The 27,554-nt window shown below is 45.4% G+C and overlaps 2 protein-coding genes across 5 annotated transcripts; one reads left to right on the plus strand and one right to left on the minus strand.

The window, feature by feature from the left end:
• LOC131941248 (phospholipase B1, membrane-associated) lies at window positions 1–19,795 on the minus strand. 3 transcript variants are annotated; one of them, XM_059300366.1, is made up of 14 exons: window positions 19,595–19,795; window positions 17,338–17,468; window positions 16,730–16,790; window positions 15,892–15,950; window positions 13,362–13,426; window positions 7,506–7,549; window positions 7,049–7,148; window positions 6,609–6,741; window positions 5,537–5,632; window positions 4,177–4,238; window positions 2,796–2,976; window positions 1,226–1,324; window positions 944–1,009; window positions 1–103 (listed from the first exon to the last, which is right to left on the minus strand). In XM_059300366.1, exons 1-14 carry the CDS (start codon window positions 19,659–19,661, stop codon window positions 32–34), a joined length of 1,236 nt encoding a protein of 411 aa, XP_059156349.1. In that variant the 5' UTR covers window positions 19,662–19,795; the 3' UTR covers window positions 1–31. The 3 variants fall into 3 exon arrangements, with proteins under 3 accessions (XP_059156349.1, XP_059156350.1, XP_059156348.1); XM_059300367.1 differs by lacking the exon at window positions 4,177–4,238 and adding an exon at window positions 4,415–4,476; XM_059300365.1 differs by lacking the exon at window positions 4,177–4,238 and having other exon boundaries at window positions 5,475–5,632.
• On the plus strand, window positions 19,600–27,141 carry LOC131941254 (uncharacterized). 2 transcript variants are annotated; one of them, XM_059300383.1, is made up of 5 exons: window positions 19,600–19,666; window positions 21,477–21,635; window positions 23,188–23,349; window positions 23,615–23,734; window positions 25,122–27,141. In XM_059300383.1, the coding sequence occupies exons 2-5, from the start codon at window positions 21,559–21,561 to the stop codon at window positions 25,306–25,308; spliced, it is 546 nt and encodes a 181-aa protein (XP_059156366.1). In that variant the 5' UTR covers window positions 19,600–19,666; window positions 21,477–21,558; the 3' UTR covers window positions 25,309–27,141. The 2 variants fall into 2 exon arrangements, with proteins under 2 accessions (XP_059156366.1, XP_059156365.1); XM_059300382.1 differs by lacking the exon at window positions 19,600–19,666 and adding an exon at window positions 20,567–20,837.
• The last annotated feature ends 413 nt before the right edge of the window (window positions 27,142–27,554 follow it).

Here is a 27,554-nt window from a genome sequence, read left to right on the forward strand (position 1 = left end):
TAAGACATAGATTTATTATCCTGTGACGTCATCAATATACGGGTGGGGGCTTGGCGCGTGTGTAGGCGGCGCTGTTCTTGGCGGTGAATAGATATGGGCGGTCCTGTGGTCAGAGAGAGGATGTCGTTAGGTGCTTTCAGTGATGACCACATACAGCAGCAACAATACACATTCACACATACATGAACATATACACAGTTTCATAAAAACTGACATACATATACTCGTAAATATATACACTAATATACGTACATTTGCTCAAATACACTAACATACGTGCAAATACACAGACACACCGAAATACGTAAAAATACACAAACTTTCGAACATGTATATCAATATATACGAACATAAATGATAAACACGGGTACTTTTATATACGAACACAAATTATTTGCGCCCATACAAGTCAACGCAGAAGAAACCCTGTACTTCGGTCAGGTAAAGTCACCTAACACATTGCAGCTATGTTTAAATACAGACCAGCCATACGTGATGTCAACTCAAAGCCCCCCCCCCCCCCCCAACAATCACATACAGATTATGAACACGAGATTTCACACACAGACCCCCCCCTCCGACACACACACAAACTAACCCCCACGTGATGTCAACACGCAGACTACCACCCTCCCCCCACACACACCCGCACACAGGCGAGCCCCACGTGATGTCAACACGCAGACCACCACCCTCCCCCCGCACACAGACGAGCCCCACGTGATGTCAACACGCAGACCACCACCCTCCCCCCACACACACCCGCACACAGACGAGCCCCACGTGATGTCAACACGCAGACCACCACCCTCCCCCCCCCACACACACACCCGCACACAGACGAGCCCCACGTGATGTCAACACGCAGACCACCACCCTCCCCCCACACACACCCGCACACAGACGAGCCCCACGTGATGTCAACAAGACAAGATGACCTGACCTCTGTGGGACACTCTAGCGGCTCTCCTGGCATCCAGTTCAATCTTTTAGATCCCACTGGCTCCACCTGGAGAATACATGACATGTGTAAGTCATAAGACCTAACAGGTTATACTTTTGACCTTGACCTAACCTACCTGATTGTGCTGTATATCCCAAACTTGACCTGACCTACCATATCACACTACAGGTCCTGACCTTGACCTGACCTACCAAAACACACTACAGGTCCTGACCTGACCTACCAAATCACACTACAGGACCTGACCTTGACCTAACCTACCATGTTGTTCCACAGAGCCTCAGCTGCGGCCTGCTGACCTTTCTTGCTGTGGTGGAAACAATCACTGGCGAAAAACGACATGTCTGGTTCCCCGTCAGCCTGTAAGACACGAGACACAGACAGGTGAGACAAGACACGAGACACAGACAGGTGAGACACGAGACACAGACAGGTGAGACAAGACACAGACAGGTGAGACACGAGACACAGACAGGTGAGACAAGACACGAGACACAGACAGGTGAGACAAGACACGAGACACAGACAGGTGAGACACGAGACACAGACAGGTGAGACAAGACACGAGACACAGACAGGTGAGACACGAGACACAGACAGGTCAGACAAGACACGAGACACAGACAGGTGAGACACGAGACACAGACAGGTGAGACACGAGACACAGACAGGTGAGACACGAGACACAGACAGGTGAGACGAGACACGAGACACAGACAGGTGAGACAAGACACGAGACACAGACAGGTGAGACACGAGACACAGACAGGTGAGACAAGACACAGACAGGTGACACGAGACACGAGAAACAGACAGGTGAGACAAGACACAGACAGGTGAGACAAGACACAGACAGGTGAGACACGAGACACAGACAGGTGAGACAAGACACGAGACACAGACAGGTGAGACAAGACACGAGACACAGACAGGTGAGACAAGACACAGACAGGTGAGACAAGACACAGACAGGTGAGACAAGACACAGACAGGTGAGACAAGACACGAGACCCAGACAGGTGAGACAAGACACGAGACACAGACAGGTGAGACAAGACACGAGACACAGACAGGTGAGACACGAGACACAGACAGGTGAGACACGAGACACAGACATGTGAGACACGAGACACAGACAGGTGAGACACGAGACACAGACAGGTGAGACAAGAGACACAGACAGGTGAGACAAGACACGAGACACAGACAGGTGAGACAAGACACGAGACACAGACAGGTGAGACACGAGACACAGACAGGTGAGACAAGACACAGACAGGTGACACGAGACACGAGACACAGACAGGTGAGACAAGACACAGACAGGTGAGACAAGACACAGACAGGTGAGACACGAGACACAGACAGGTGAGACAAGACACGAGACACAGACAGGTGAGACAAGACACGAGACACAGACAGGTGAGACAAGACACGAGACACAGACAGGTGAGACAAGACACAGACAGGTGAGACAAGACACAGACAGGTGAGACAAGACACGAGACACAGACAGGTGAGACAAGACACGAGACACAGACAGGTGAGACAAGACACGAGACACAGACAGGTGAGACAAGACACAGACAGGTGAGACGAGACACGAGACACAGACAGGTGAGACACGAGACACAGACAGGTGAGACGAGACACAGACAGGTGAGACAAGACACCAACAGACTGGTCAAGACATCTATTTCCAAACCTTTCTCAAAGACATGCAAATTTGTCAGAATTGCCACAGTGCTACAAACATCTTTTTAAGTTCTGGCAAAAAAAATTGTCGGCTCAAAATCAATTTTTAAAAATAAAAATAATCGAGACGAGTTACCGTTCTTGGCAGGAAAGTCTCGCGGTAAAATGGCTGCAGGACGACGGTGAAGTCGTCCCGTGTGTCGTACCGTCCAGACGCCACCAGGTCACGTGACGCCTGCTGGTAGCCCTGACGTAACGCGATCAGCTCGTTCAGGTCAGCCTGACCGTCAGGGTTGGCTGCACAATCACAGGCGAAGCTGGAAGTGTGGGGTAGTGTGGGGTAGTGTGGGGTAGTGTGGGGTAGTGCGGGGTAGTGCGGGGTAGTGCGGGGTAGTGTGGGGTAGTGTGGGGTAGTGTGGGGTAGTGCGGGGTAGTGCGGGGTAGTGTGGGGTAGTGTGGGGTAGTGCGGGTTAGTTGGGTGTTTGTGCAGGCTCCCTACAGCAATCAGTGCACCCTAACACCCCCCCCCCCCCCTGAATCGTTCTACCATAATGCACAAAACATGTAAATCAATCTATTTAAAAAATTGTAGGGATTTCTATCTTCCCCGAAAGAAACATTTAGTTTTGTATGGAGCTTTTTAAAAATCAAACCCATCTCCAACTGAGGCATACAATCCTAAAGACACATCAGCACAACAAACACCCCTCTAACCCCCTCCCCACACACCCCCACACCCCACACAGAACAAGTGACGATTGTCCGCTAGGTCCCGCACCATCTCAATGTTGAGCACTTCCACCCCCACACACCCCCACACACCCCCACACACACCCACACACACCCACACCCCACACACACACCCCACACACAGAACAAGTGACGTACAAATGTACAGCAGCACACAGCAGATTGTCCGCTAGATCCCGCACCATCTCAATGTTGAGCACCTCCACCCCCACACACCACCACACACCCCCACACACACCCACACACACCCACACCCCACACACACACCCCACACACAGAACAAGTGACGTACAAATGTACAGCAGCACACAGAAGATTATCCGCCAGATCCCGCACCATCTCAATGTTGAGCACCTCCACCCCCACACACCCCCACACACCCCACACACACCCCCACACACCCCCACACACCCACACACACCCCCACACACCCCCACACAGAACAAGTGACGTACAAATGTACAGCAGCACACAGCAGATTATCCGCTAGATCCCGCACCATCTCAATGTTGAGCACCTCCACCCCCACACACCCCCACACACCCCACACACACCCCCCACACACCCCCACACACCCACACACACCCCCACACACCCCCACACACCCACACACCCCAAACACCCACACAGAACAAGTGACGTACAAATGTACAGCAGCACACAGAAGATTGTCCGCTAGATCCCGCACCATCTCAATGTTGAGCACCTCCACCCCCACACACCCCCACACACCCCCACACACACCCCACACACAACAAGTGACGTACAAATGTACAGCAGCACACAGAAGATTATCCGCTAGATCCCGCACCATCTCAATGTTGAGCACCTCCACCCCCACACACACCCCCACACACCCCCACACACACCCACACACACCCACACACACCCACACACCCCCACACACACCCCCACACACCCCCACACACACCCACACACCCCCACACACCCACACACACACCCACACACACCCCCACACACCCACACACAGAACAAGTGACGTACAAATGTACAGCAGCACACAGAAGATTATCCGCTAGATCCCGCACCATCTCAATGTTGAGCACCTCCACCCCCACACACCCACACACACACCCACACACACCCCCACACACACCCCACACACAACAAGTGACGTACAAATGTACAGCAGCACACAGAAGATTGTCCGCTAGATCCCGCACCATCTCAATGTTGAGCACCTCCACCCCCACACACCCCCACACACCCCCACACACACCCCACACACAACAAGTGACGTACAAATGTACAGCAGCACACAGAAGATTGTCCGCTAGATCCCGCACCATCTCAATGTTGAGCACCTCCACCCCCACACACACCCCCACACACCCCCACACACCCCCACACACCCCCACACACCCCCACACACACCCCACACACAACAAGTGACGTACAAATGTACAGCAGCACACAGAAGATTGTCCGCTAGATCCCGCACCATCTCAATGTTGAGCACCTCCACCCCCACACACCCACACACACCCCCACACACACCCCACACACAACAAGTGACGTACAAATGTACAGCAGCACACAGAAGATTGTCCGCTAGATCCCGCACCATCTCAATGTTGAGCACCTCCACCCCCACACACCCCCACACACCCCCACACACACCCCACACACAACAAGTGACGTACAAATGTACAGCAGCACACAGAAGATTGTCCGCTAGATCCCGCACCATCTCAATGTTGAGCACCTCCACCCCCACACACCCCCACACACCCCCACACACACCCCACACACAACAAGTGACGTACAAATGTACAGCAGCACACAGAAGATTGTCCGCTAGATCCCGCACCATCTCAATGTTGAGCACCTCCACCCCCACACACACCCCCACACACCCCCACACACCCCCACACACCCCCACACACCCCCACACACACCCCACACACAACAAGTGACGTACAAATGTACAGCAGCACACAGAAGATTGACCTCTAGATCCCGCACCATCTCAATGTTGAGCACCTCCACCCCCACACACCCCCACACACCCCCACACACACCCCACACACAACAAGTGACGTACAAATGTACAGCAGCACACAGAAGATTGTCCGCTAGATCCCGCACCATCTCAATGTTGAGCACCTCGACCAAGTTGACGAAGGCCCGGGGGACGTTGGCGTGCAGGTAGTCCAGGGTCTGCTGCAGGTGGCTGGCGTACGTCTTGGCGCTGTACGCTTGCTGGGGAGGGGGGGGGTCAGCTCGATGACGTCAGTAAATTAAATTCTATTGACTCTATCCTATTTACCATACACTCATAATCTAATCACACAGTTACCAGCTTACCCTGTCACAAAGTTACCACCTTACCCTATCACAAGTTACCATCTTACCCTATTACAAAGTTACCACCTTACCCTATCACAAGTTACCAGCTTACCCTATCACAAAGTTACCACCTTACCCTATCACAAGTTACCAGCTTACCCTATCACCAAGTTACCACCTTACCCTATCACAAAGTTACCATCTTACCCTATCACAAAATTACCAGCTTACCCTATCACAAGTTACCTGCTTACCCTATCACAAGTTACCAGCTTACCCTATCACAAGTTACCACCTTACCCTATCACAAGTTACCAGCTTACCCTTTCATAAAGTTACCAGCTTACCCTATCACAAAGTTACCAGCTTACCCTATCACAAGTTACCAGCTTACCCTATCATTAAGTTACCCCCTTACCCTATCACAAGTTACCAGCTTACCCTATCATAAAGTTACCAGCTTACCCTATCACAAGTTACCAGCTTACCCTATCACACAGTTACCAGCTTACTCTATCATAAAGTTACCAGCTTACCCTATCACAAGTTACCAGCTTACCCTATCATAAAGTTACCAGCTTACCCTATCACAAAGTTACCACCTTTCCCTAACACAAGTTACCAGCTTACCCTATCATTAAGTTACCAGCTTACCCTATCACAAAGTTACCAGCTTACCCTATCACAAGTTACCAGCTTACCCTATCATTAAGTTACCAGCTTACCCTAGCACAAGTTACCAGCTTACCCTATCACAAGTTACCAACTTACCCTATCATAAAGTTACCAGCTTACCCTATCACAAGTTACCAACTTACCCTATCATAAAGTTACCAGCTTACCCTATCACAAGTTACCAACTTACCCTATCATAAAGTTACCAACTTACCCTATCATCGCACCAGTCGCACAAATCGTTGCCGCCGATGAAGAGGGTGATGACCTTCCAGTCGTTGATGAAGTCGATGTTGCTGCTAGCCTTCATCAGGTTCACGAGGTTCTGGGCCTGTCCCAGCACGTCCCTGGGGGTCAGGGGTGGGGGGGAATCATGCACGACTCGAACATAATCATGTAACATGAGACACCATTATATTGAGAAAACCAAATCATGTAACATGAGACACCATTATATTGAGAAAACCAAATCATGTAACATGAGACACCATTATATTGAGAAAACCAAATAAGACCCCCACCATGAGACCGCACTATCAGGCCCCTCTAGCAAACCACACCCAACACACAGTATTCACACACACGCACTCTCTCTCTCTCTCTCTCTCTCACACACACACACACATACACATACACGTAAAATTCAAGAGTTACCCCGCTTTGGCGCCACTGACGGCCACATTAAAACGAGACTTGGAGTCTCCTTTTCCCTCTGAGTAGCCATACAGATCTGGCCTGTATTGACGTAAAATATCTGGCAATAGAAGAATCAACTAGCTCTTACTCTACCGCGTTTACACTTGCGACATGTATACTATACATGTCTAGAAAAAAAAACTTCGCAATAAGTGAGTAGGCTCCCCTATTATCTTAGGCCCTACAGCAAAGTGTTTTTTTCTTAGAAATGTATAGTGTACATGTCGCAAGTGTAAACGCTGTATAATAATTATTATTTCAAATATCGCAACAGTGAATGCTAGAAATGTTTACTTAAGCTACAAATCACGTGAAAAAGGTGAGCACTAGGGATGTAAAAATAAAAACTGTTACGAAACAAAAAGTCTGTGTACACATATCCTCCCCCCCCCCATCAGCCTCGACTCCCACTTACTTGGCACTGAGTGGTAATCCGCATACGAGTCATCCCCGCCAATACTGCAAGCAGAAGTCAACAGGTAGAATCAGCTGATTACATTTTACACTATTTCTTAAGACTAATATTAATTAGATTCAACCATCCCACCCGCGACGAAGAAAAAATATAATTATAATTTATTTAGAAAATATATACCAGTGTTCCCTCCAACCCTCGGAAATGTCAAGTGCCACCCCCCAACACCACCGAGAAAAATATGTGAAAGAAGCCCATAAAAGAAGCGAGCCTATGTTGACATGAAGCCCACATGGCCTTACCTCCAGGACAAGCCCCTGTAGTCAATGAGTAGACCAATGATAACCTTACCTCCAGGACAAGCCCCTGTAGTCAATGAGTAGACCAATGATAAACTTACCTCCAGGATAAGCCCCTGTAGTCAATGAGTAGACCAATGATCCCTTACCTCCAGGACAAGCCCCTGTAGTCAATGAGTAGACCAATGATAAACTTACCTCCAGGACAAGCCCCTGTAGTCAATGAGTAGACCAATGATAAACTTACCTCCAGGACAAGCCCCTGTAGTCAATGAGTAGACCAATGATAAACTTACCTCCAGGACAAGCCCCTGTAGTCAATGAGTAGACCAATGATAAACTTACCTCCAGGATAAGCCCCTGTAGTCAATGAGTAGACCAATGATAACCTTACCTCCAGGACAAGCCCCTGTAGTCAATGAGTAGACCAATGATAAACTTACCTCCAGGACAAGCCCCTGTAGTCAATGAGTAGACCAATGATAACCTTACCTCCAGGACAAGCCCCTGTAGTCAATGAGTAGACCAATGATAAACTTACCTCCAGGACAAGCCCCTGTAGTCAATGAGTAGACCAATGATAAACTTACCTCCAGGACAAGCCCCTGTAGTCAATGAGTAGACCAATGATCCCTTACCTCCAGGATAAGCCCCTGTAGTCAATGAGTAGACCAATGATAAACTTACCTCCAGGACAAGCCCCTGTAGTCAATGAGTAGACCAATGATCCCTTACCTCCAGGACAAGCCCCTGTAGTCAATGAGTAGACCAATGATAAACTTACCTCCAGGACAAGCCCCTGTAGTCAATGAGTAGACCAATGATAACCTTACCTCCAGGACAAGCCCCTGTAGTCAATGAGTAGACCAATGATAACCTTACCTCCAGGACAAGCCCCTGTAGTCAATGAGTAGACCAATGATCCCTTACCTCCAGGATAAGCCCCTGTAGTCAATGAGTAGTCCAATGATAACCTTACCTCCAGGACAAGCCCCTGTAGTCAATGAGTAGTCCAATGATAACCTTACCTCCAGGACAAGCCCCTGTAGTCAATGAGTAGACCAATGATCCCTTACCTCCAGGACAAGCCCCTGTAGTCAATGAGTAGACCAATGATAAACTTACCTCCAGGACAAGCCCCTGTAGTCAATGAGTAGACCAATGATAAACTTACCTCCAGGACAAGCCCCTGTAGTCAATGAGTAGACCAATGATAAACTTACCTCCAGGACAAGCCCCTGTAGTCAATGAGTAGACCAATGATAAACTTACCTCCAGGACAAGCCCCTGTAGTCAATGAGTAGACCAATGATCCCTTACCTCCAGGACAAGCCCCTGTAGTCAATGAGTAGACCAATGATAAACTTACCTCCAGGACAAGCCCCTGTAGTCAATGAGTAGACCAATGACCCCTTACCTCCAGGACAACCTCCAGGACAAGCCCCTGTAGTCAATGAGTAGACCAATGATCCCTTACCTCCAGGACAAGCCCCTGTAGTCAATGAGTAGACCAATGATAAACTTACCTCCATGGACAATAAAAAAGCCCCTTGATAAAAAGCCCCAAACAAAAAGCCCCTGTAGTCAATGAGTAGACCAATGATAAACTTACCTCCAGGACAAGCCCCTGTAGTCAATGAGTAGACCAATGATCCCTTACCTCCAGGACAAGCCCCTGTAGTCAATGAGTAGACCAATGATAAACTTACCTCCAGGACAAGCCCCTGTAGTCAATGAGTAGACCAATGATAACCTTACCTCCAGGACAAGCCCCTGTAGTCAATGAGTAGACCAATGATAACCTTACCTCCAGGACAAGCCCCTGTAGTCAATGAGTAGACCAATGATCCCTTACCTCCAGGATAAGCCCCTGTAGTCAATGAGTAGTCCAATGATAACCTTACCTCCAGGACAAGCCCCTGTAGTCAATGAGTAGACCAATGATCCCTTACCTCCAGGACAAGCCCCTGTAGTCAATGAGTAGTCCAATGATAACCTTACCTCCAGGACAAGCCCCTGTAGTCAATGAGTAGTCCAATGATCCCTTACCTCCAGGACAAGCCCCTGTAGTCAATGAGTAGACCAATGATAAACTTACCTCCAGGACAAGCCCCTGTAGTCAATGAGTAGACCAATGATAAACTTACCTCCAGGACAAGCCCCTGTAGTCAATGAGTAGACCAATGATAAACTTACCTCCAGGACAAGCCCCTGTAGTCAATGAGTAGACCAATGATAAACTTACCTCCAGGACAAGCCCCTGTAGTCAATGAGTAGACCAATGATAAACTTACCTCCAGGACAAGCCCCTGTAGTCAATGAGTAGACCAATGATAACCTTACCTCCAGGACAAGCCCCTGTAGTCAATGAGTAGACCAATGATCCCTTACCTCCAGGATAAGCCCCTGTAGTCAATGAGTAGTCCAATGATAACCTTACCTCCAGGACAAGCCCCTGTAGTCAATGAGTAGACCAATGATCCCTTACCTCCAGGACAAGCCCCTGTAGTCAATGAGTAGACCAATGATAACCTTACCTCCAGGACAAGCCCCTGTAGTCAATGAGTAGACCAATGATCCCTTACCTCCAGGATAAGCCCCTGTAGTCAATGAGTAGTCCAATGATAACCTTACCTCCAGGACAAGCCCCTGTAGTCAATGAGTAGTCCAATGATAACCTTACCTCCAGGACAAGCCCCTGTAGTCAATGAGTAGACCAATGATCCCTTACCTCCAGGACAAGCCCCTGTAGTCAATGAGTAGACCAATGATAAACTTACCTCCAGGACAAGCCCCTGTAGTCAATGAGTAGACCAATGATAAACTTACCTCCAGGACAAGCCCCTGTAGTCAATGAGTAGACCAATGATAAACTTACCTCCAGGACAAGCCCCTGTAGTCAATGAGTAGACCAATGATAAACTTACCTCCAGGACAAGCCCCTGTAGTCAATGAGTAGACCAATGATAAACTTACCTCCAGGACAAGCCCCTGTAGTCAATGAGTAGACCAATGATAACCTTACCTCCAGGACAAGCCCCTGTAGTCAATGAGTAGACCAATGATCCCTTACCTCCAGGATAAGCCCCTGTAGTCAATGAGTAGTCCAATGATAACCTTACCTCCAGGACAAGCCCCTGTAGTCAATGAGTAGTCCAATGATAACCTTACCTCCAGGACAAGCCCCTGTAGTCAATGAGTAGACCAATGATCCCTTACCTCCAGGACAAGCCCCTGTAGTCAATGAGTAGACCAATGATAAACTTACCTCCAGGACAAGCCCCTGTAGTCAATGAGTAGACCAATGATAAACTTACCTCCAGGACAAGCCCCTGTAGTCAATGAGTAGACCAATGATAACCTTACCTCCAGGACAAGCCCCTGTAGTCAATGAGTAGACCAATGATAACCTTACCTCCAGGACAAGCCCCTGTAGTCAATGAGTAGACCAATGATACCTTACCTCCAGGACAAGCCCCTGTAGTCAATGAGTAGACCAATGATCCCTTACCTCCAGGACAAGCCCCTGTAGTCAATGAGTAGACCAATGATAACCTTACCTCCAGGACAAGCCCCTGTAGTCAATGAGTAGACCAATGATAACCTTACCTCCAGGACAAGCCCCTGTAGTCAATGAGTAGACCAATGATAACCTTACCTCCAGGACAAGCCCCTGTAGTCAATGAGTAGACCAATGATAAACTTACCTCCAGGACAAGCCCCTGTAGTCAATGAGTAGACCAATGATCCCTTACCTCCAGGACAAGCCCCTGTAGTCAATGAGTAGACCAATGATAAACTTACCTCCAGGACAAGCCCCTGTAGTCAATGAGTAGACCAATGATAACCTTACCTCCAGGACAAGCCCCTGTAGTCAATGAGTAGACCAATGATAACCTTACCTCCAGGACAAGCCCCTGTAGTCAATGAGTAGACCAATGATCCCTTACCTCCAGGATAAGCCCCTGTAGTCAATGAGTAGACCAATGATAACCTTACCTCCAGGACAAGCCCCTGTAGTCAATGAGTAGACCAATGATAACCTTACCTCCAGGACAAGCCCCTGTAGTAGATGAGTAGACCAATGATAAACTTACCTCCAGGATAAGCCCCTGTAGTCAATGAGTAGACCAATGATAAACTTACCTCCAGGACAAGCCCCTGTAGTCAATGAGTAGACCAATGATAAACTTACCTCCAGGACAAGCCCCTGTAGTCAATGAGTAGACCAATGATAAACTTACCTCCAGGACAAGCCCCTGTAGTCAATGAGTAGACCAATGATAAACTTACCTCCAGGACAAGCCCCTGTAGTCAATGAGTAGACCAATGATAAACTTACCTCCAGGACAAGCCCCTGTAGTCAATGAGTAGACCAATGATAAACTTACCTCCAGGACAAGCCCCTGTAGTCAATGAGTAGACCAATGATAAACTTACCTCCAGGACAAGCCCCTGTAGTCAATGAGTAGACCAATGATAAACTTACCTCCAGGACAAGCCCCTGTAGTCAATGAGTAGACCAATGATAAACTTACCTCCAGGATAAGCCCCTGTAGTCAATGAGTAGTCCAATGATAACCTTACCTCCAGGACAAGCCCCTGTAGTCAATGAGTAGACCAATGATCCCTTACCTCCAGGACAAGCCCCTGTAGTCAATGAGTAGACCAATGATAACCTTACCTCCAGGACAAGCCCCTGTAGTCAATGAGTAGACCAATGATAAACTTACCTCCAGGACAAGCCCCTGTAGTCAATGAGTAGACCAATGATAAACTTACCTCCAGGACAAGCCCCTGTAGTCAATGAGTAGACCAATGATAAACTTACCTCCAGGACAAGCCCCTGTAGTCAATGAGTAGACCAATGATCCCTTACCTCCAGGACAAGCCCCTGTAGTCAATGAGTAGACCAATGATAACCTTACCTCCAGGACAAGCCCCTGTAGTCAATGAGTAGACCAATGATAAACTTACCTCCAGGACAAGCCCCTGTAGTCAATGAGTAGACCAATGATAAACTTACCTCCAGGACAAGCCCCTGTAGTCAATGAGTAGACCAATGATAACCTTACCTCAAGCCCCTGTAGTCAATGAGTAGACCAATGATAACCTTACCTCCAGGACAAGCCCCTGTAGTCAATGAGTAGACCAATGATCCCTTACCTCCAGGACAAGCCCCTGTAGTCAATGAGTAGACCAATGATAACCTTACCTCCAGGACAAGCCCCTGTAGTCAATGAGTAGACCAATGATAAACTTACCTCCAGGACAAGCCCCTGTAGTCAATGAGTAGACCAATGATAAACTTACCTCCAGGACAAGCCCCTGTAGTCAATGAGTAGACCAATGATAAACTTACCTCCAGGACAAGCCCCTGTAGTCAATGAGTAGACCAATGATCCCTTACCTCCAGGACAAGCCCCTGTAGTCAATGAGTAGACCAATGATAACCTTACCTCCAGGACAAGCCCCTGTAGTCAATGAGTAGACCAATGATAAACTTACCTCCAGGACAAGCCCCTGTAGTCAATGAGTAGACCAATGATAAACTTACCTCCAGGACAAGCCCCTGTAGTCAATGAGTAGACCAATGATCCCACAGTCGGCCCCGCGGCCTGCCTGATACAGAGAGGGGAGTGGCAAGTTCGTTATATAGTGGCAAGTGTTATATAGTGGCAAGTCCGTTATATAAGTGGCAAGTTTGTTATATGGTGACAAGTTCGTTATATGGTGGCAAGTCCTATATATGGTGGCAAGTTTGTTATATGGTGACAAGTTCGTTATATGGTGGCAAGTTCGTTATATGGTGGCAAGTTTGTTACATGGTGGCAAGTTTGTTACATGGTGGCAAGTTTGTTACATGGTGGCAAGTTTGTTACATGGTGGCAAGTTTGTTACATGGTGGCAAGTTCGTTATATGGTGGCAAGTTCGTTATATAAGTGGCAAGTTTGTTATATGGTGACAAGTTCGTTATATGGTGGCAAGTTTGTTATATGGTGGCAAGTTCGTTATATGGTGGCAAGTTCGTTATATGGTGGCAAGTTCGTTATATGGTGGCAAGTTTGTTACATGGTGGCAAGTTTGTTACATGGTGGCAAGTTCGTTATATGGTGGCAAGTTCGTTACATAAGTGGCAAGTTTGTTATATGGTGGCAAGTTCGTTACATAAGTGGCAAGTTTGTTACATGGTGGTAAGTCCGATACATGTGGGTGTTTGTTGAATAAAAAAAAAGGCCACATTTAAAGTGACCACTGAACGATGATGACGACAGAGAATTGTGTGGTAAAACGTGAGAGTGGCTCGTGGCTTTAACAACACGAAACTCATTCTTGGATTAAAGTATGTGGGGGGGGGGGGGGGGGGGGAGACATGTGGTGGGAGTGTTGTATATGTGTGGTGGGGGTGTTGTTTATGTGGGGTGGGGGGTGTTGTATATGTGGGGTGGGGGTGTTGTATATGTGGGGTGGGGGTGTTGTTTATGTGGGGTGGGGGTGTTGTATATGTGGGGTGGGGGTGTTGTATATGTGGGGTGGGGGGTGTTGTATATGTGGGGTGGAGGTGTTGTATATGTGGGGTGGAGGTGTTGTATATATGCGGTGGGGGTGTTGTTTATGTGGGGTGGGGGTGTTGTATATATGGGGTGGGGGTGTTGTTTATGTGGGGTGGGGGGTGTTGTATATGTGTGGTGGGGGTGTTGTTTATGTGGGGTGGGGGTGTTGTATATGTGGGGTGGGGGTGTTGTATATGTGGGGTGGGGGTGTTGTTTATGTGGGGTGGAGGTGTTGTATATGTGGGGTGGGGGGTGTTGTATATGTAGGGTGGGGGTGTTGTATATGTGGGGTGGGGGTGTTGTATATGTAGGGTGGGGGTGTTGTATATGTGGGGTGGGGGTGTTGCATATGTGGGTCGGGGGTGTTGTATATGTGGGGTGGGGGTGTTGTATATGTGGGGTGGGGTGTTGTATATGTGGGGTGGGGGTGTTGTATATGTGGGGTGGGGGTGTTGTATATGTGGGGTGGGGGTGTTGTTTATGTGGGGGTGGGGGTGTTGTATATGTGGGGTGGGGGTGTTGTATATGTGGGGTGGGGTGTTGTATATGTGGGGTGGGGGTGTATATGTGGGGGTGGGGGTGTTGTATATGTGGGGTGGGGGTGTTGTATATGTGGGGTGGGGGTGTTGTATATGTGGGGTGGGGGTGTTGTATATGTGGGGTGGGGTGTTGTATATGTGGGGTGGGGGTGTTGTATATGTGGGGTGGGGGTGTTGTATATGTAGGGTGGGGGTGTTGTATATGTGGGGTGGGGGTGTTGTATATGTGGGTCGGGGGTGTTGTATATGTGGGGTGGGGGTGTTGTATATGTGGGGTGGGGTGTTGTATATGTGGGGTGGGGGTGTTGTATATGTGGGGTGGGGTGTTGTATATGTGGGGTGGGGGTGTATATGTGGGGGTGGGGGTGTTGTATATGTGGGGTGGGGGTGTTGTATATGTGGGGTGGGGGTGTTGTATATGTGGGGTGGGGTGTTGTATATGTGGGGTGGGGGTGTTGTATATGTGGGGTGGGGTGTTGTATATGTGGGGTGGGGGTGTATATGTGGGGGTGGGGGTGTTGTATATGTGGGGTGGGGGTGTTGTATATGTGGGGTGGGGGTGTTGTATATGTGGGGTGGGGTGTTGTATATGTGGGGTGGGGGTGTTGTATATGTGGGGTGGGGGTGTATATGTGGGGGTGGGGGTGTTGTATATGTGGGGTGGGGGTGTTGTATATGTGGGGTGGGGGTGTTGTATATGTGGGGTGGGGTGTTGTATATGTGGGGTGGGGGTGTTGTATATGTGGGGTGGGGGTGTTGTATATGTGGGGTGGGGGTGTTGTTTATGTGGGGGTGGGGGTGTTGTATATGTGGGGTGGGGGTGTTGTATATGTGGGGTGGGGGTGTTGTATATGTGGGGTGGGGGTGTTGTTTATGTGGGGGTGGGGGTGTTGTATATGTGGGGGTGGGGGTGTTGTATATGTGGGGTGGGGGTGTTGTATATGTGGGGTGGGGGTGTTGTTTATGTGGGGGTGGGGGTGTTGTATGTCTTACCGACAAAGAATCCCCCAGGGCTGCGATGACCTTGACGTCTGAGGGTCTCAGGCTGTGGACTAAAGACAAGCAGTTTTAGTTTGACCTTGGTAGGCTCGTCAGCTTTAGTCATTAGTAACCAGAGAGATGCGCAATGGAAAACTGCGCACAAAAAAAAGTGCGCAAGGGAATCTATTTTCTCTAAAGCGAGATGACAAAAAAATATGACAAAATAAAAGTGTATTATAGTTTATTGTTGCGCATTTTTTGCGCATTTTCCGGTTTCGCAGTTTTCCGTTTGCGCATGTTTCTGAGAACCATAATTCAATTCTCTAAGTTAGATCTAAATCTAGGCCTATCAATTACTTCAGTTAGGTTTAGGCCAATACAATATAAAACTAGGGCTAGCTTTATACAAATGTTCATGTTTTATACAGCAGCGTGCAGAGGCGTAGCGACCCTTCCCGGCGCCCGGGGACAAACTTTTCGATTTGCACCCCCCCCCTCGAGATTTCGATTTGCACCCCCCCCCCCCTCGAGATTTTGATTTGCAACCCCCCCTCAAACTTTCAATTTTCACCCCCCTCAACCTTTCAATTTATTTTTCCAACCCATTTTGGCGCCCCCTAAGCTCGGCGCCCGGGGACATATGTCCCCCCCCCCCCCCGCCCCCCCCCCCCCCCCCTCGCTACGCTACTGCCAGTGTGTGCTATCTTTTGTCTCACTTAAGAAAATAATTGTAATATCAAGATAGGCAAACAGTATAAATACCCGTTCGATTTGTTTGTTTAGGGGTTCTAGTGATTAAACAAGCAATTAACGTTAATTAATGAATACATTAATGAAAAGAGAGACGTACCTGATGTGGGGACGGCTGGGGACGGTGGCAGGGGCGGGCAGGGGAACGGGGACCCGTCGGTCTGTGGGAAGAGAAGGGAAACAATTCAAACATGCTGGGGTCTATGGGGGTCTAGGGGGTCTAGGGGGTCTATGGGGGTCTATGGGGTCTAGGGGGTCTAGGGGGTCTAGGGTGTCTAGGGGGTCTAGGGGGGTCTATGGGGTCCAGGGGGTCTAGGGGGTCTAGGGGGTCTAGGGGGTCTATGGGGTCTAGGGGGTCTATGGGGGTCTATGGGCATTAGGAAAACGTTGGGGCTGTCGTTAGTCGTGTTAAGAGATGCCTGGAAGAAACTCTGGTCATGGGGTAGTCGCCGTATTGTGGTAGTCATAGGGTAGTTACTGTCTTTAGTCGTTTAGTCGCCATCTTTAGTCATTAGTCGTGTAGTCGTCGTCCACACAATTTAACACTCAGTCCACTGTCAACCCAATCTTGCCATGAAGCATCGTTAGTTTATAGACACTTCAGGCCAACTAACGTCATCGAAAAATTATTTCCAAATATAGAAGGATGACATCACCCGCCTTGCTGACCTTTAGAAGAAAAGGTCACACTGTGACCCTTGAACTTACCACACGTGAGCTATGAGCTGCCTGGGGATCTATGGGACCGAAAGTTTTATTGTACAAAGCGGCATATGTGCTGTTGGTCTCCAGAAGATGTAAAATCCTGGCCACAATCACTCGTTCTCTTTCTTCCAGGGCTGCAGATTTTTAAAAATAATATAAGACAATTTTGGTTGAAGAATATGTATAATTTAAATGTGTAAATTTTGTAACAGATTTTAAGTTTGGATTTTACGGACACAAGAAACAGCTCTAATTAATGCAACGGTCACACCAGAGGTGATTAGCGACCCTATAATGAAGAAATTTATGATTAAAAAATGTAAGTCGTCATGACCACAATATTTCAACGGCTTGCTTTTGTTGATTTTTTTTTGTATTTCCTTCAACGGTTCGACTGATCTGACGAAGGCCTGTGGTCGAATCGTTCCTCTGATTTAGTCACGTGACTTTGGCCTAGATATAGATGTGCAGGCGGTCCAGGAGATCGCGGTCAAGAATTCAGGTCACCTCAACTCTCATGTGACATCAGCTGACATCAGGCACCTGACATCTGACATCAGGACATCTGACATCAGGCGACTGACATCAGGACATTTGACATCAGGACATCTGACATCATGACACCTGACATCAGGACATCTGACATCAGGACATCTGACATCAGGACACCTGACATCAGGAACCTGACATCAGGACATCAGACACCTGACATCATGACACCTGACATCAGGACATCTGACATCAGGACATCTGACATCAGGACATCTGACATCAGGACATCAGACACCTTACATCATGACACCTGACATCAGGACATCTGACATCAGGCACCTGACATCAGGACATCTGACATCAGGACATCTGACATCAGGACATATGACATCAGGACATCAGACACCTGACATCATGACACCTAACATCAGGACATCAGGACATCAGGCGACTGACATCAGGACATCTGACATCATGACACCTGACATCAGGACATCTGACATCAGGACATCTGACATCAGACACCTGACATCAGGACATCTGACATCAGGACATCTGACATCAGACACCTGACATCAGGACACCTGACATCAGGACATCAGGACATCTGACATCAGGACATCTGACATCAGGACATCTGACATCAGGACATCTGACATCAGGACATCAGACACGACATCATGACACATGACATCAGGACACAGGACATCTGACATCAGGCACCTGACATCAGGACATCTGACATCAGGACATCTGACATCAGGACATCTGACATCAGGACATCAGACATCTGACATCATGACACCTGACATCAGGACATCTGACATCAGGCACCTGACATCAGGACATCTGACATCAGGACATCTGACATCATGACACCTGACATCATGACACCTGACATCAGGACATCTGACATCAGGCACCTGACATCAGGACATCTGACATCAGGACATCTGACATCAGGACATCTGACATCAGGACATCTGACATCAGGACATCAGAACATCTGACATCAGGCACCTGACATCAGGACATCTGACATCAGGACATCTGACATCAGGACATCTGACATCATGACACCTGACATCATGACACCTGACATCAGGACATCTGACATCAGGACATCTGACATCAGGACATCTGACATCATGACACCTGACATCATGACACCTGACATCAGGACATCTGACATCAGGCACCTGACATCAGGACATCTGACATCAGGACATCTGACATCAGGACATCTGACATCAGGACATCAGGACATCAGGCACCTGACATCTGACATCAGGACATCTGACATCAGGACATCTGACATCATGACACCTGACATCAGGACATCTGACATCAGGACATCTGACATCAGGACATCTGACATCATGACACCTGACATCAGGACATCTGACATCAGGACATCTGACATCAGACACCTGACATCAGGACATATGACATCAGGACATCAGGCACCTGACATCAGGACATCTGACATCAGGACATCTGACATCAGACACCTGACATCAGGACATCAGGACATCAGGCGACTGACATCACACACTTAAATGTCATCATGGGTCACTTAACAAAGGGGTAACCTAACACACAGGTCACCTAACACACAGGTCACCTAACACACGGGTCACCTAACACACAGGTCACCTAACACACAGGTCACCAAATTCACGGGTCACCAAACACACGGGACACCTAATACACGGGTCACCAAATTCACGGGTCACCAAACACACGGGACACCTAATACACGGGTTACCTGTTCTTCCAGAGACTGGTGTGAGCAGTGCCAGAGCACAGAGACACAGAGCTGCCAACATCGTCATGCCAGGTAAGCACAGGTGTTGTCAGGTAGCTGGTCGCTAGAAACAGCACAAGTCTAGCACCAGGTAATCACAGGTGTTGTCAGGTAGCTGGTCGCTAGAAACAGCACAAGTCTGACACTGGCTTCTGCTATCATCTGCTCCTATGATGGGGATGACCCAGATATTTCGTTATCCGTGACGTCATCGGCGAAAGTGTATCTTGCATGTGGCAGACAGTCACGGATATGAGACAGGTTTAGGGCGTCTTGGGGCGCCGACATGATAGGGCAACTGTCTTGGGGCGCCGACATGATAGGGCAACTGTCTTGGGGCGCCGACATTATAGGGCAACTGTCTTTGGGCGCCGACATGATAGGGCAACTGTCTTAACTGTCTTGGGGCGCCGACATGATAGGGCAACTGTCTTGGGGCGCCGACGTTATAGGGCAACTGTCTTAACTGTCTTGGGGCGCCGACATGATAGGGCAACTGTCTTAACTGTCTTGGGGCGCCGACATGATAGGGCAACTGTCTTGGGGCGCCGACATGATAGGGCAACTGTCTTGGGGCGCCGACAAGATAGGGCCGCTTTCTTGAGGGGGGGGGGTGTAAAGCATTCTCCCCGATTATTATATTTCGATTGCCACGCTTCGTCACTAAATGAACTGGCAGAGCCACACCCCACCCACCCCCTCGCAGATTTACTGTTTTCCAATAAAAAAAATATTTGTTACATTACTTTTCTTAAACCTCTCCATCAAGTGTAAGCGTCGTTTGGAGTGGGGAGCTTTATAAAAAATTTTTTTTATCAAATCGGTCGCGAAAATGTTTTTGACTCCAGTGAAATCGTACCTAAATATTTGTCTAAAATTGGAATAAAAACAAAAACTGCCGCCCCTTCATCTTAAAAATTGGGCGATCAACATTTTTTTGCCGGAGGTTTTGGATTAGAGGCTTATCTCTAAAAATAGATCTTATTGTTTATCTCGCCACGCTTCGTTGGTGTCATGCCCTATTTATAGTAAGGATCATCCGTTGTCTGCTGCTGTCATACTCAGATCTGTGTCGTCGTATCAAACCACGTGACCACGCTACTGTCACATTTACTGGACCAGATGACCGGCGTTGTTGTCATCGAAAAGTTGGAAAGCTAAACTAGAAATAATCGGTGACCTTGATTTGATGGGAATTAAGCAGGTGCGACCTTGAAGATCTGTTACACTTGTACACTTTAACTTGGATTATATAATATAGTCAGTGATTGATCAGCCATTACGCAAAATAATCACAGACTAAAAATTTTGTAAAATCCATTTCAAACATCAACACACACACACACACACACACACACACACACACACACACACACACACACACACACACACACACACACACACACACACACACACACACACACACACACACACACACACACACACACACACACACACACACACACACACACACACACACACACACACACACACACACACACACACACACACACACACACACACACACACACACACACACACACACACACACACACACATATATACATATATATATATATATATATATATATATATATATTTATATATTTATATATATATATATTTATATAGGCCTATATTTATATCCATTTATATCTTTATATATTATATATATATATATATATATATATATATATATATATATATATATATATTATATATGGGTGTGTGTGGGTGTCTTTATATGAATATTCTTTAAGAATTAATAATTTAAATAGTAAAAAAAGCGTTTTCTTCTAAGATCTATTTTAAAAATAAATTAATTATTATATCGGATTTTTAGTTAGTACCGGAAAACCTTCAATCACGTGACTACTAGCCGCCAGCGTCTTTCCAACACAAACACAAAATAAAATACAAAGAAGATGAGCAAGAAAAAGAGAGTTGGACCGAATGATTTTCTGAATTCGCTCAAAGATGCGCAGAGTTGCTTTGAACAGAGGTGTAAATCGTAGTCTGTAGAGTCAAATTAAATCTAGTCATACACTTTTACTTTTCTTCTTTTTTTTTTAGTAATTCACTCTCTTTAAATTTTAAATTACACACTTATTTATTATACTATTTTACTGTCACTACTGCTCTTCAGTTCACTGTACTAGTTTAGTAGTACTCTACTGTTACAACAGTTACAGTACTGTAGTCTGTAAGCTACACACTACACTGCTCAGAACGATGTGAATGATCTGTGATTCTCATTTATTAGATTTTTAGAATTAGATCGTTACCAGATCTATTCTAGAGTAATTACTAGATCTAAATCTAAATTAGGCCTAAATTAATTTTAATAATTTAGCCTACAAAATTATAATTAAATGTTTCTAAAAATACATTAAACATTTAGCCGTTAGCCTAGATCTATTTAATTTCATTAGATTCATTTGTTGAATCAAGCAGATAATTAAGTTTGTAGGCCTAAAGGCCTAAAGAAACAAATTAACTTTATTAACTAAACTATAGAAGGCAAAAACCACCAGTCACATGACATTTTTAACTCGCAACTTGAGTTTAATTAAAATAATGTGAAGATGCCTGCAAAAAATTCCATACCCCCCTCCCCAATTTCCAACCCTGCTGATGATTTACAATGAATTTTGATGAAGACTTTAAAATTTAAATGTTTACTTTAGCAAAATAATGATACTTAAAGCAAGTAGGGCCCTACTTTATTCTAAGTTTGGAAGAAAGAGGTCATCCGTTATGGCGTTTGCAGGAATTTTGAAGGCAAAGTGTTAATTACTTTTGGGTGTGTAGAGAAAAAAAGTTTTAAAAGTATTATTCTCTGTCTGCCCACTCGTAGGATTTATATTAATAATTAATTTATGCAATTATAAGAAAATAAGTTGTGACGGGAGGAGGAGGTAAATATCGTGACGTTGCTTATAGAAATGATGACACCGTCATCATTTCTGTGGGCCCATGGTGGAGCAACCACACCTCTCCATCTTACTCGGTTTTTTGCGATTCCTCCAAGCCAAGTAGGGTCCACGCAATTTCCAGCTGCTTCTCCTACAGCTGACCTTTACCTAGTTTGTATTGCCCTGCCCTCTTCCCTTGGGGATTACAATCTAGTGCCTGTCTAGTAATGTTGCTAGTTAGCTTATGCAAGGTGTGTCCAATCCATCCCCATTTGCATTTTTCATTTGTATTTCTTTGTCAAGAGGGATGGATGACCCTAGCGTAGATATAAATACTGTGATTGATTTACTTGTTGAACTATTTTTTTTAACACATGCACTGTCATGTTAATTTTACATTTTACCTGCAGTATATGAGTTTTATGTTTGTTTTAAAATATAAATACTATGTTAAGTTCAATAAGAGGACACAAACCTCCATTCCCCTCCCTCCCCCTCAATGCACAAAATTCTCTTGTCTTTACCCTCCCTCTCCATGTGATAGTCATAAATAAATGAGCCCATGTATGATTTGTCCAGGTTCAACTGTATAGTGTGCATTTTGTCCAGGTTCAACTGTATAGTGTGCATTTTGTCCAGGTTCAACTGTATAGTGTGCATGGAACCCAAGCTGGAGATGGTTTATGGATGGTGTCAGCATCGCCTGTGTGCTGACTGCCTGTACAACCAAGATTCCACCCTGAGAACCAACCTGCAGAGGTGTCCTATCTGTGCCAAGTTGGGCAGTTTTCCAACCACTAGGTGATGGCCTACTCTATATTTTATGGGATGGTGCGCTTGGGTGGTAGAGGGCTCAACAGCTAACCCAGGGTTAAGTCTCTAGGACATGTAATGGGCATCTGGCTCATGTTAGAGAACATTCATATGCAACACTGAAGAAAAGATTTGCTCTACCTCATCTGTCCTATTGTCCATTAGGAAAATCTACATTTTTATAATATATTTGTTGTTATTGTATTCACCAGTTACTGTATCATTTTTTAAACTTATTGTGTGGGTTCTCTAGGCCTGATATTCCGGAGGATTCTGTGGAGTTGCAGAAATGTTTGGGTGTGCGAGTATGTCCCAACAGTGTCAGAGGTTGTAAGACAAATATCTGGGACTGGGAGATGGATGAACACCTCAGGTATGTCTAGGTTCAGGTTGTAAGACAAATATCTGGGAGATGGATGAACACCTCAGGTATGTCTAGGTTCAGGTTGTAAGACAAATATCTGGGAGATGGATGAACACCTCAGGTATGTCTAGGTTCAGGTTGTAAGACAAATATCTGGGAGATGGATGAACACCTCAGGTATGTCTAGGTTTAGGTTGTAAGACAAATATCTGGGAGATGGATGAACACCTCAGGTATGTCTAGGTTTAGGTTGTAAGACAAATATCTGGGAGATGGATGAACACCTCAGGTATGTCTAGGTTCAGGTTGTAAGACAAATATCTGGGACTGGGAGATGGATGAACACCTCAGGTATGTCTAGGTTCAGGTTGTAAGACAAATATCTGGGACTGGGAGATGGATGAACACCTCAGGTATGTCTAGGTTCAGGTTGTAAGACAAATATCTGGGACTGGGAGATGGATGAACACCTCAGGTATGTCTAGGTTCAGGTTGTAAGACAAATATCTGGGACTGGGAGATGGATGAACACCTCAGGTATGTTCGGGTTCAGAACTAACCTGAAAATCTCAAGTTCAAATCTGAGTTCAAGTCTGTAGAAAATCCCTGAGTCCCCCCAACAAAATGGTGGCTGGGCATAGTACTGACCACACTATCCTTTCATATGGGCAAGAACTAGAAAAGAGGATGGTCTGTGTATGGCTCTGCAGAAAAAATGTTTTTATAGCCATATGCCAAGGGACACAACTGTAGAACAAACCCACTACAAAGAAAAGAGAATAGGCACATTTTAAATTACCTGATGTTATCAAGTCTTGTGCTTTAACACAATTTTTCACTCCTTAAATATTTTTAAATGAATGATTTGAGTCTTTGTTTGACATCTGCCTGTTTCTTTTGATCTTGGAGCATTGAGTGTTGGTTAGCCCAACTTGACTTATCCCTTTGGGGCCACTGAGGATCATGAGCTGCAGCTCCACCTCTCCACTGACTCTGTTTTGGGCAACTCTCTTCAGCTGAGCCCACATAAGCCCCCTCCCCTGGCTTCCCTTCCACTGTCCTTCTCCAGGATTACTTAAGTAAGCCTAGGGGTTACTGTCCAACACTTGCCATCAGCTGACTATTATAGCTCTGTCAGTTTGATGTTTCTTTGTTGTTAGCTATAGGTCTTAGTTGGTTATTTTGTATGGCTATCTTATCATAAGATTTGGTTGTAGACCTCTATTTGGCCTTAAGATTTGTGTTGACAAGTGTGATGTTGGTTGGAGGCCTTGAGATTTGTGTTGACAATTGTGATCTTGGTTGGAGGCCTTGTTGCCAGCTGTTATAAAACTATTCTTCTATTGGTTGGAGGCCTTGTTGCCAGCTGTTATAAAACTATTCTTCTACTTTCCAGCACCTGTCAGTTTGAAGAGAAGAAGAAAAGAGTGCCAGCCAAAAGGCCAAGGTTGTGTGACAAGAGTGAGCAAGTTACAACACGCAGCATGAAGCGCAAACCCAACAAGTCTGCTGACAGTCTGACCGGCAAAGCCAGTGATCAAAGAAGACGCTCAGCACGTTTGTTGAATAATAGTTCTCATTAGTTTTTTCATTTATTTTGGCTCCCTGAAATGATGTGAAGGTTTAAACACCTTGTGAGTAGAAAGAGTAAAAAATGTCAAGAACAAATAGACAAAGAAGGAATTCACACAAAAATAGAAAGACAAAATTTTGTTGAAACTAGTTCAGTTGGAAAATAGATACAATTTTAAATCATATTTATTTATAAATTAATATAATAGTAAAATATTATTTTTATCTATGAAAGTAACCGTAAACCATAAGATTAAAAAAATATAAAAATCAATGTTTATAAAAAAAATTTCAGTAATTTTACCTACAGTTTAGTAAAACATTTTCACCTATAAACTGCAAACAATGCTGGACAATACTTCCTGACAGTAAATTGTACAGTTTCAACTGGCTCTAACATTAGGAATCAAACCTTCTATGAGCCTGTTTTTCATTAACACTTCCATTTCAATTTTTTTAAAGAAATTTTGACGCAGTATATTTTTCATTGTTTTAAAAATTAATATACATATAAACAAATTTTAAAATCAAAATAATTTAATGTTAGTATTTGCGCCCAAGATATTTTGTTATCAGCTCGTAATCAAGCAATCCATTATTTTTTTGGGTAATGCTTAGTCTGATACACATATTAATTTAATTGCATATTTAATCATGCTTCAAAAAAAAAAATTAAAAATTCAGAGGAAAGATATTTCTCAAAGTGGATAGCCCTCATTATAATCACACCTAATGTTTCAATACATTGCTTATTATTAAACCACTTAGCTAAAGACAGATCTATTGCTTACATGTTCAAATGTAAGTTATTTATAGAAGTCACTGTGTTCCAATCACCAGAATGTATTTCTTATGTAAAGTTGTACATACGTCATTTACACAAGGGTTAAACCTCTTCCATTGAAATCTCATGTTTCTTATGTAAAGTTGTATATACATCATTTAGTCAAGAGTTAAACCTCTTGCATTGAAATCTCAGTAATCTGGGCTATTAAATATTTTGAAGGAAGTGCTTTCATTTAGCCAGATGGTGGCATTGGGTTGTGATAGCCTTGAATGTAACATAGGTGTGCAAGCTGTTTGTCTGAGCTTTTGACCTGTATAGTGCAGTCTGGGTGGCTTATGTTTATATGATGTACATGAGCTTATAAACAAGTAGGATATCTTGTGTGCAGTTTATAACATGCATATAGGGGGCGGTATACGTATAACAAAGTTGACATACGAACCATTACAGTATTATTTTTTTTATGGCATTAATAAGGCCCATACAACATAATGATGATAAAATTAATGCTGTTGCAACATAATGTTAAAAGAAAGGGGTGGTACAACTTAATGTTGATAAAATTATGGCAGTACAACATAAAGTACAGGGTAAACTAACAAGCACATATGAGACCAGCAGATGTTTGAGTCTACGTGTGTCCATTTATTATCCCATGCAACATAATCTCCACACTGAAACTCTTTCTGCATCTGTCTTTGAAACTACATACTTAAAGCAGTGTACTATTGAAACCACATACTTTAAGCAGTGTACTATTGAAACCACATACTTAAAGCAGCGTACTATTGAAACCACATACTTAAAGCAGTGTACCATTGAAACCGCATACTTAAAGCAGTGTACTATTGAAACCACATACTTAAAGCAGTGTACTATTGAAACCACATACTTAAAGCGTTGTACTATTGAATCTGGGGTTGTTTTTTTGTTTAGTTTTTTTTTTTTTGTTGATTTTTCACCTGTTTAAATATTAATTTATTTTGTCCAATGCATACCAATGATTTTTTCTTTATTTACCTTGTTCTCAGATTGAACCATGAATAAATTATTATTACCATAATGCAATGGATTCTTGATTCTCTTTTTGTGAGACTTGGTTGTATGAACTTGGGTTATCATCTGTCACTTCAGGACAATATGACTAACTCAAAAAATAATTCTTATAAAACTGAATTATTTATGAAACAAGTGCTAAGACTTCAACCAGATTGAGTATACTTCAGTGTTTTTATTAAATTTGTTGGAGTTTATTACCAAATTTTTACCCACTGATGGAGCCTACATTCATTTAACGAAGTAGGGGTCGGCGTGGTCGAGTCGGTAAAGCTCATGGTTGCTAAACCGAGAAATCTCGAGTTCGAACCCTCGGGTAGATGAGGCTCGTTAGCTGGAGACAGCCACTCTTCTAGGAGAGACAACTCCAAAATTAAACAACTGCTGCCTTGTAGTTTGTTCTTGGTTGGACAA

The sequence above is a fragment of the Physella acuta genome, unplaced genomic scaffold, assembly GCF_028476545.2.
Source record: "Physella acuta isolate Inbredline_101_S28 unplaced genomic scaffold, ASM2847654v3 ptg000353l, whole genome shotgun sequence".
NCBI classification, from domain to species: Eukaryota; Metazoa; Mollusca; class Gastropoda; family Physidae; genus Physella; species Physella acuta.

Bases quoted from the DNA above. Each gene is read 5' to 3' on its own strand.
- LOC131941254 (XM_059300383.1), top strand. From the start codon at position 21,559: ATGAGCAAGAAAAAGAGAGTTGGACCGAATGATTTTCTGAATTCGCTC. The intron at 23,350-23,614 runs GTGATGGCCTAC...TGGGTTCTCTAG, and splicing joins GGCAGTTTTCCAACCACTAG to GCCTGATATTCCGGAGGATT. The intron at 23,735-25,121 runs GTATGTCTAGGT...TCTACTTTCCAG, and splicing joins GAGATGGATGAACACCTCAG to CACCTGTCAGTTTGAAGAGA.
- LOC131941248 (XM_059300366.1), bottom strand. From the start codon at position 19,661: ATGACGATGTTGGCAGCTCTGTGTCTCTGTGCTCTGGCACTGCTCACA. The intron at 7,149-7,505 runs GTAAGTGGGAGT...TTCTATTGCCAG, and splicing joins GGATTACCACTCAGTGCCAA to ATATTTTACGTCAATACAGG. The intron at 4,239-5,536 runs GTGCTCAACATT...GTGGGGGTGGAG, and splicing joins CCTTCGTCAACTTGGTCGAG to GTGCTCAACATTGAGATGGT.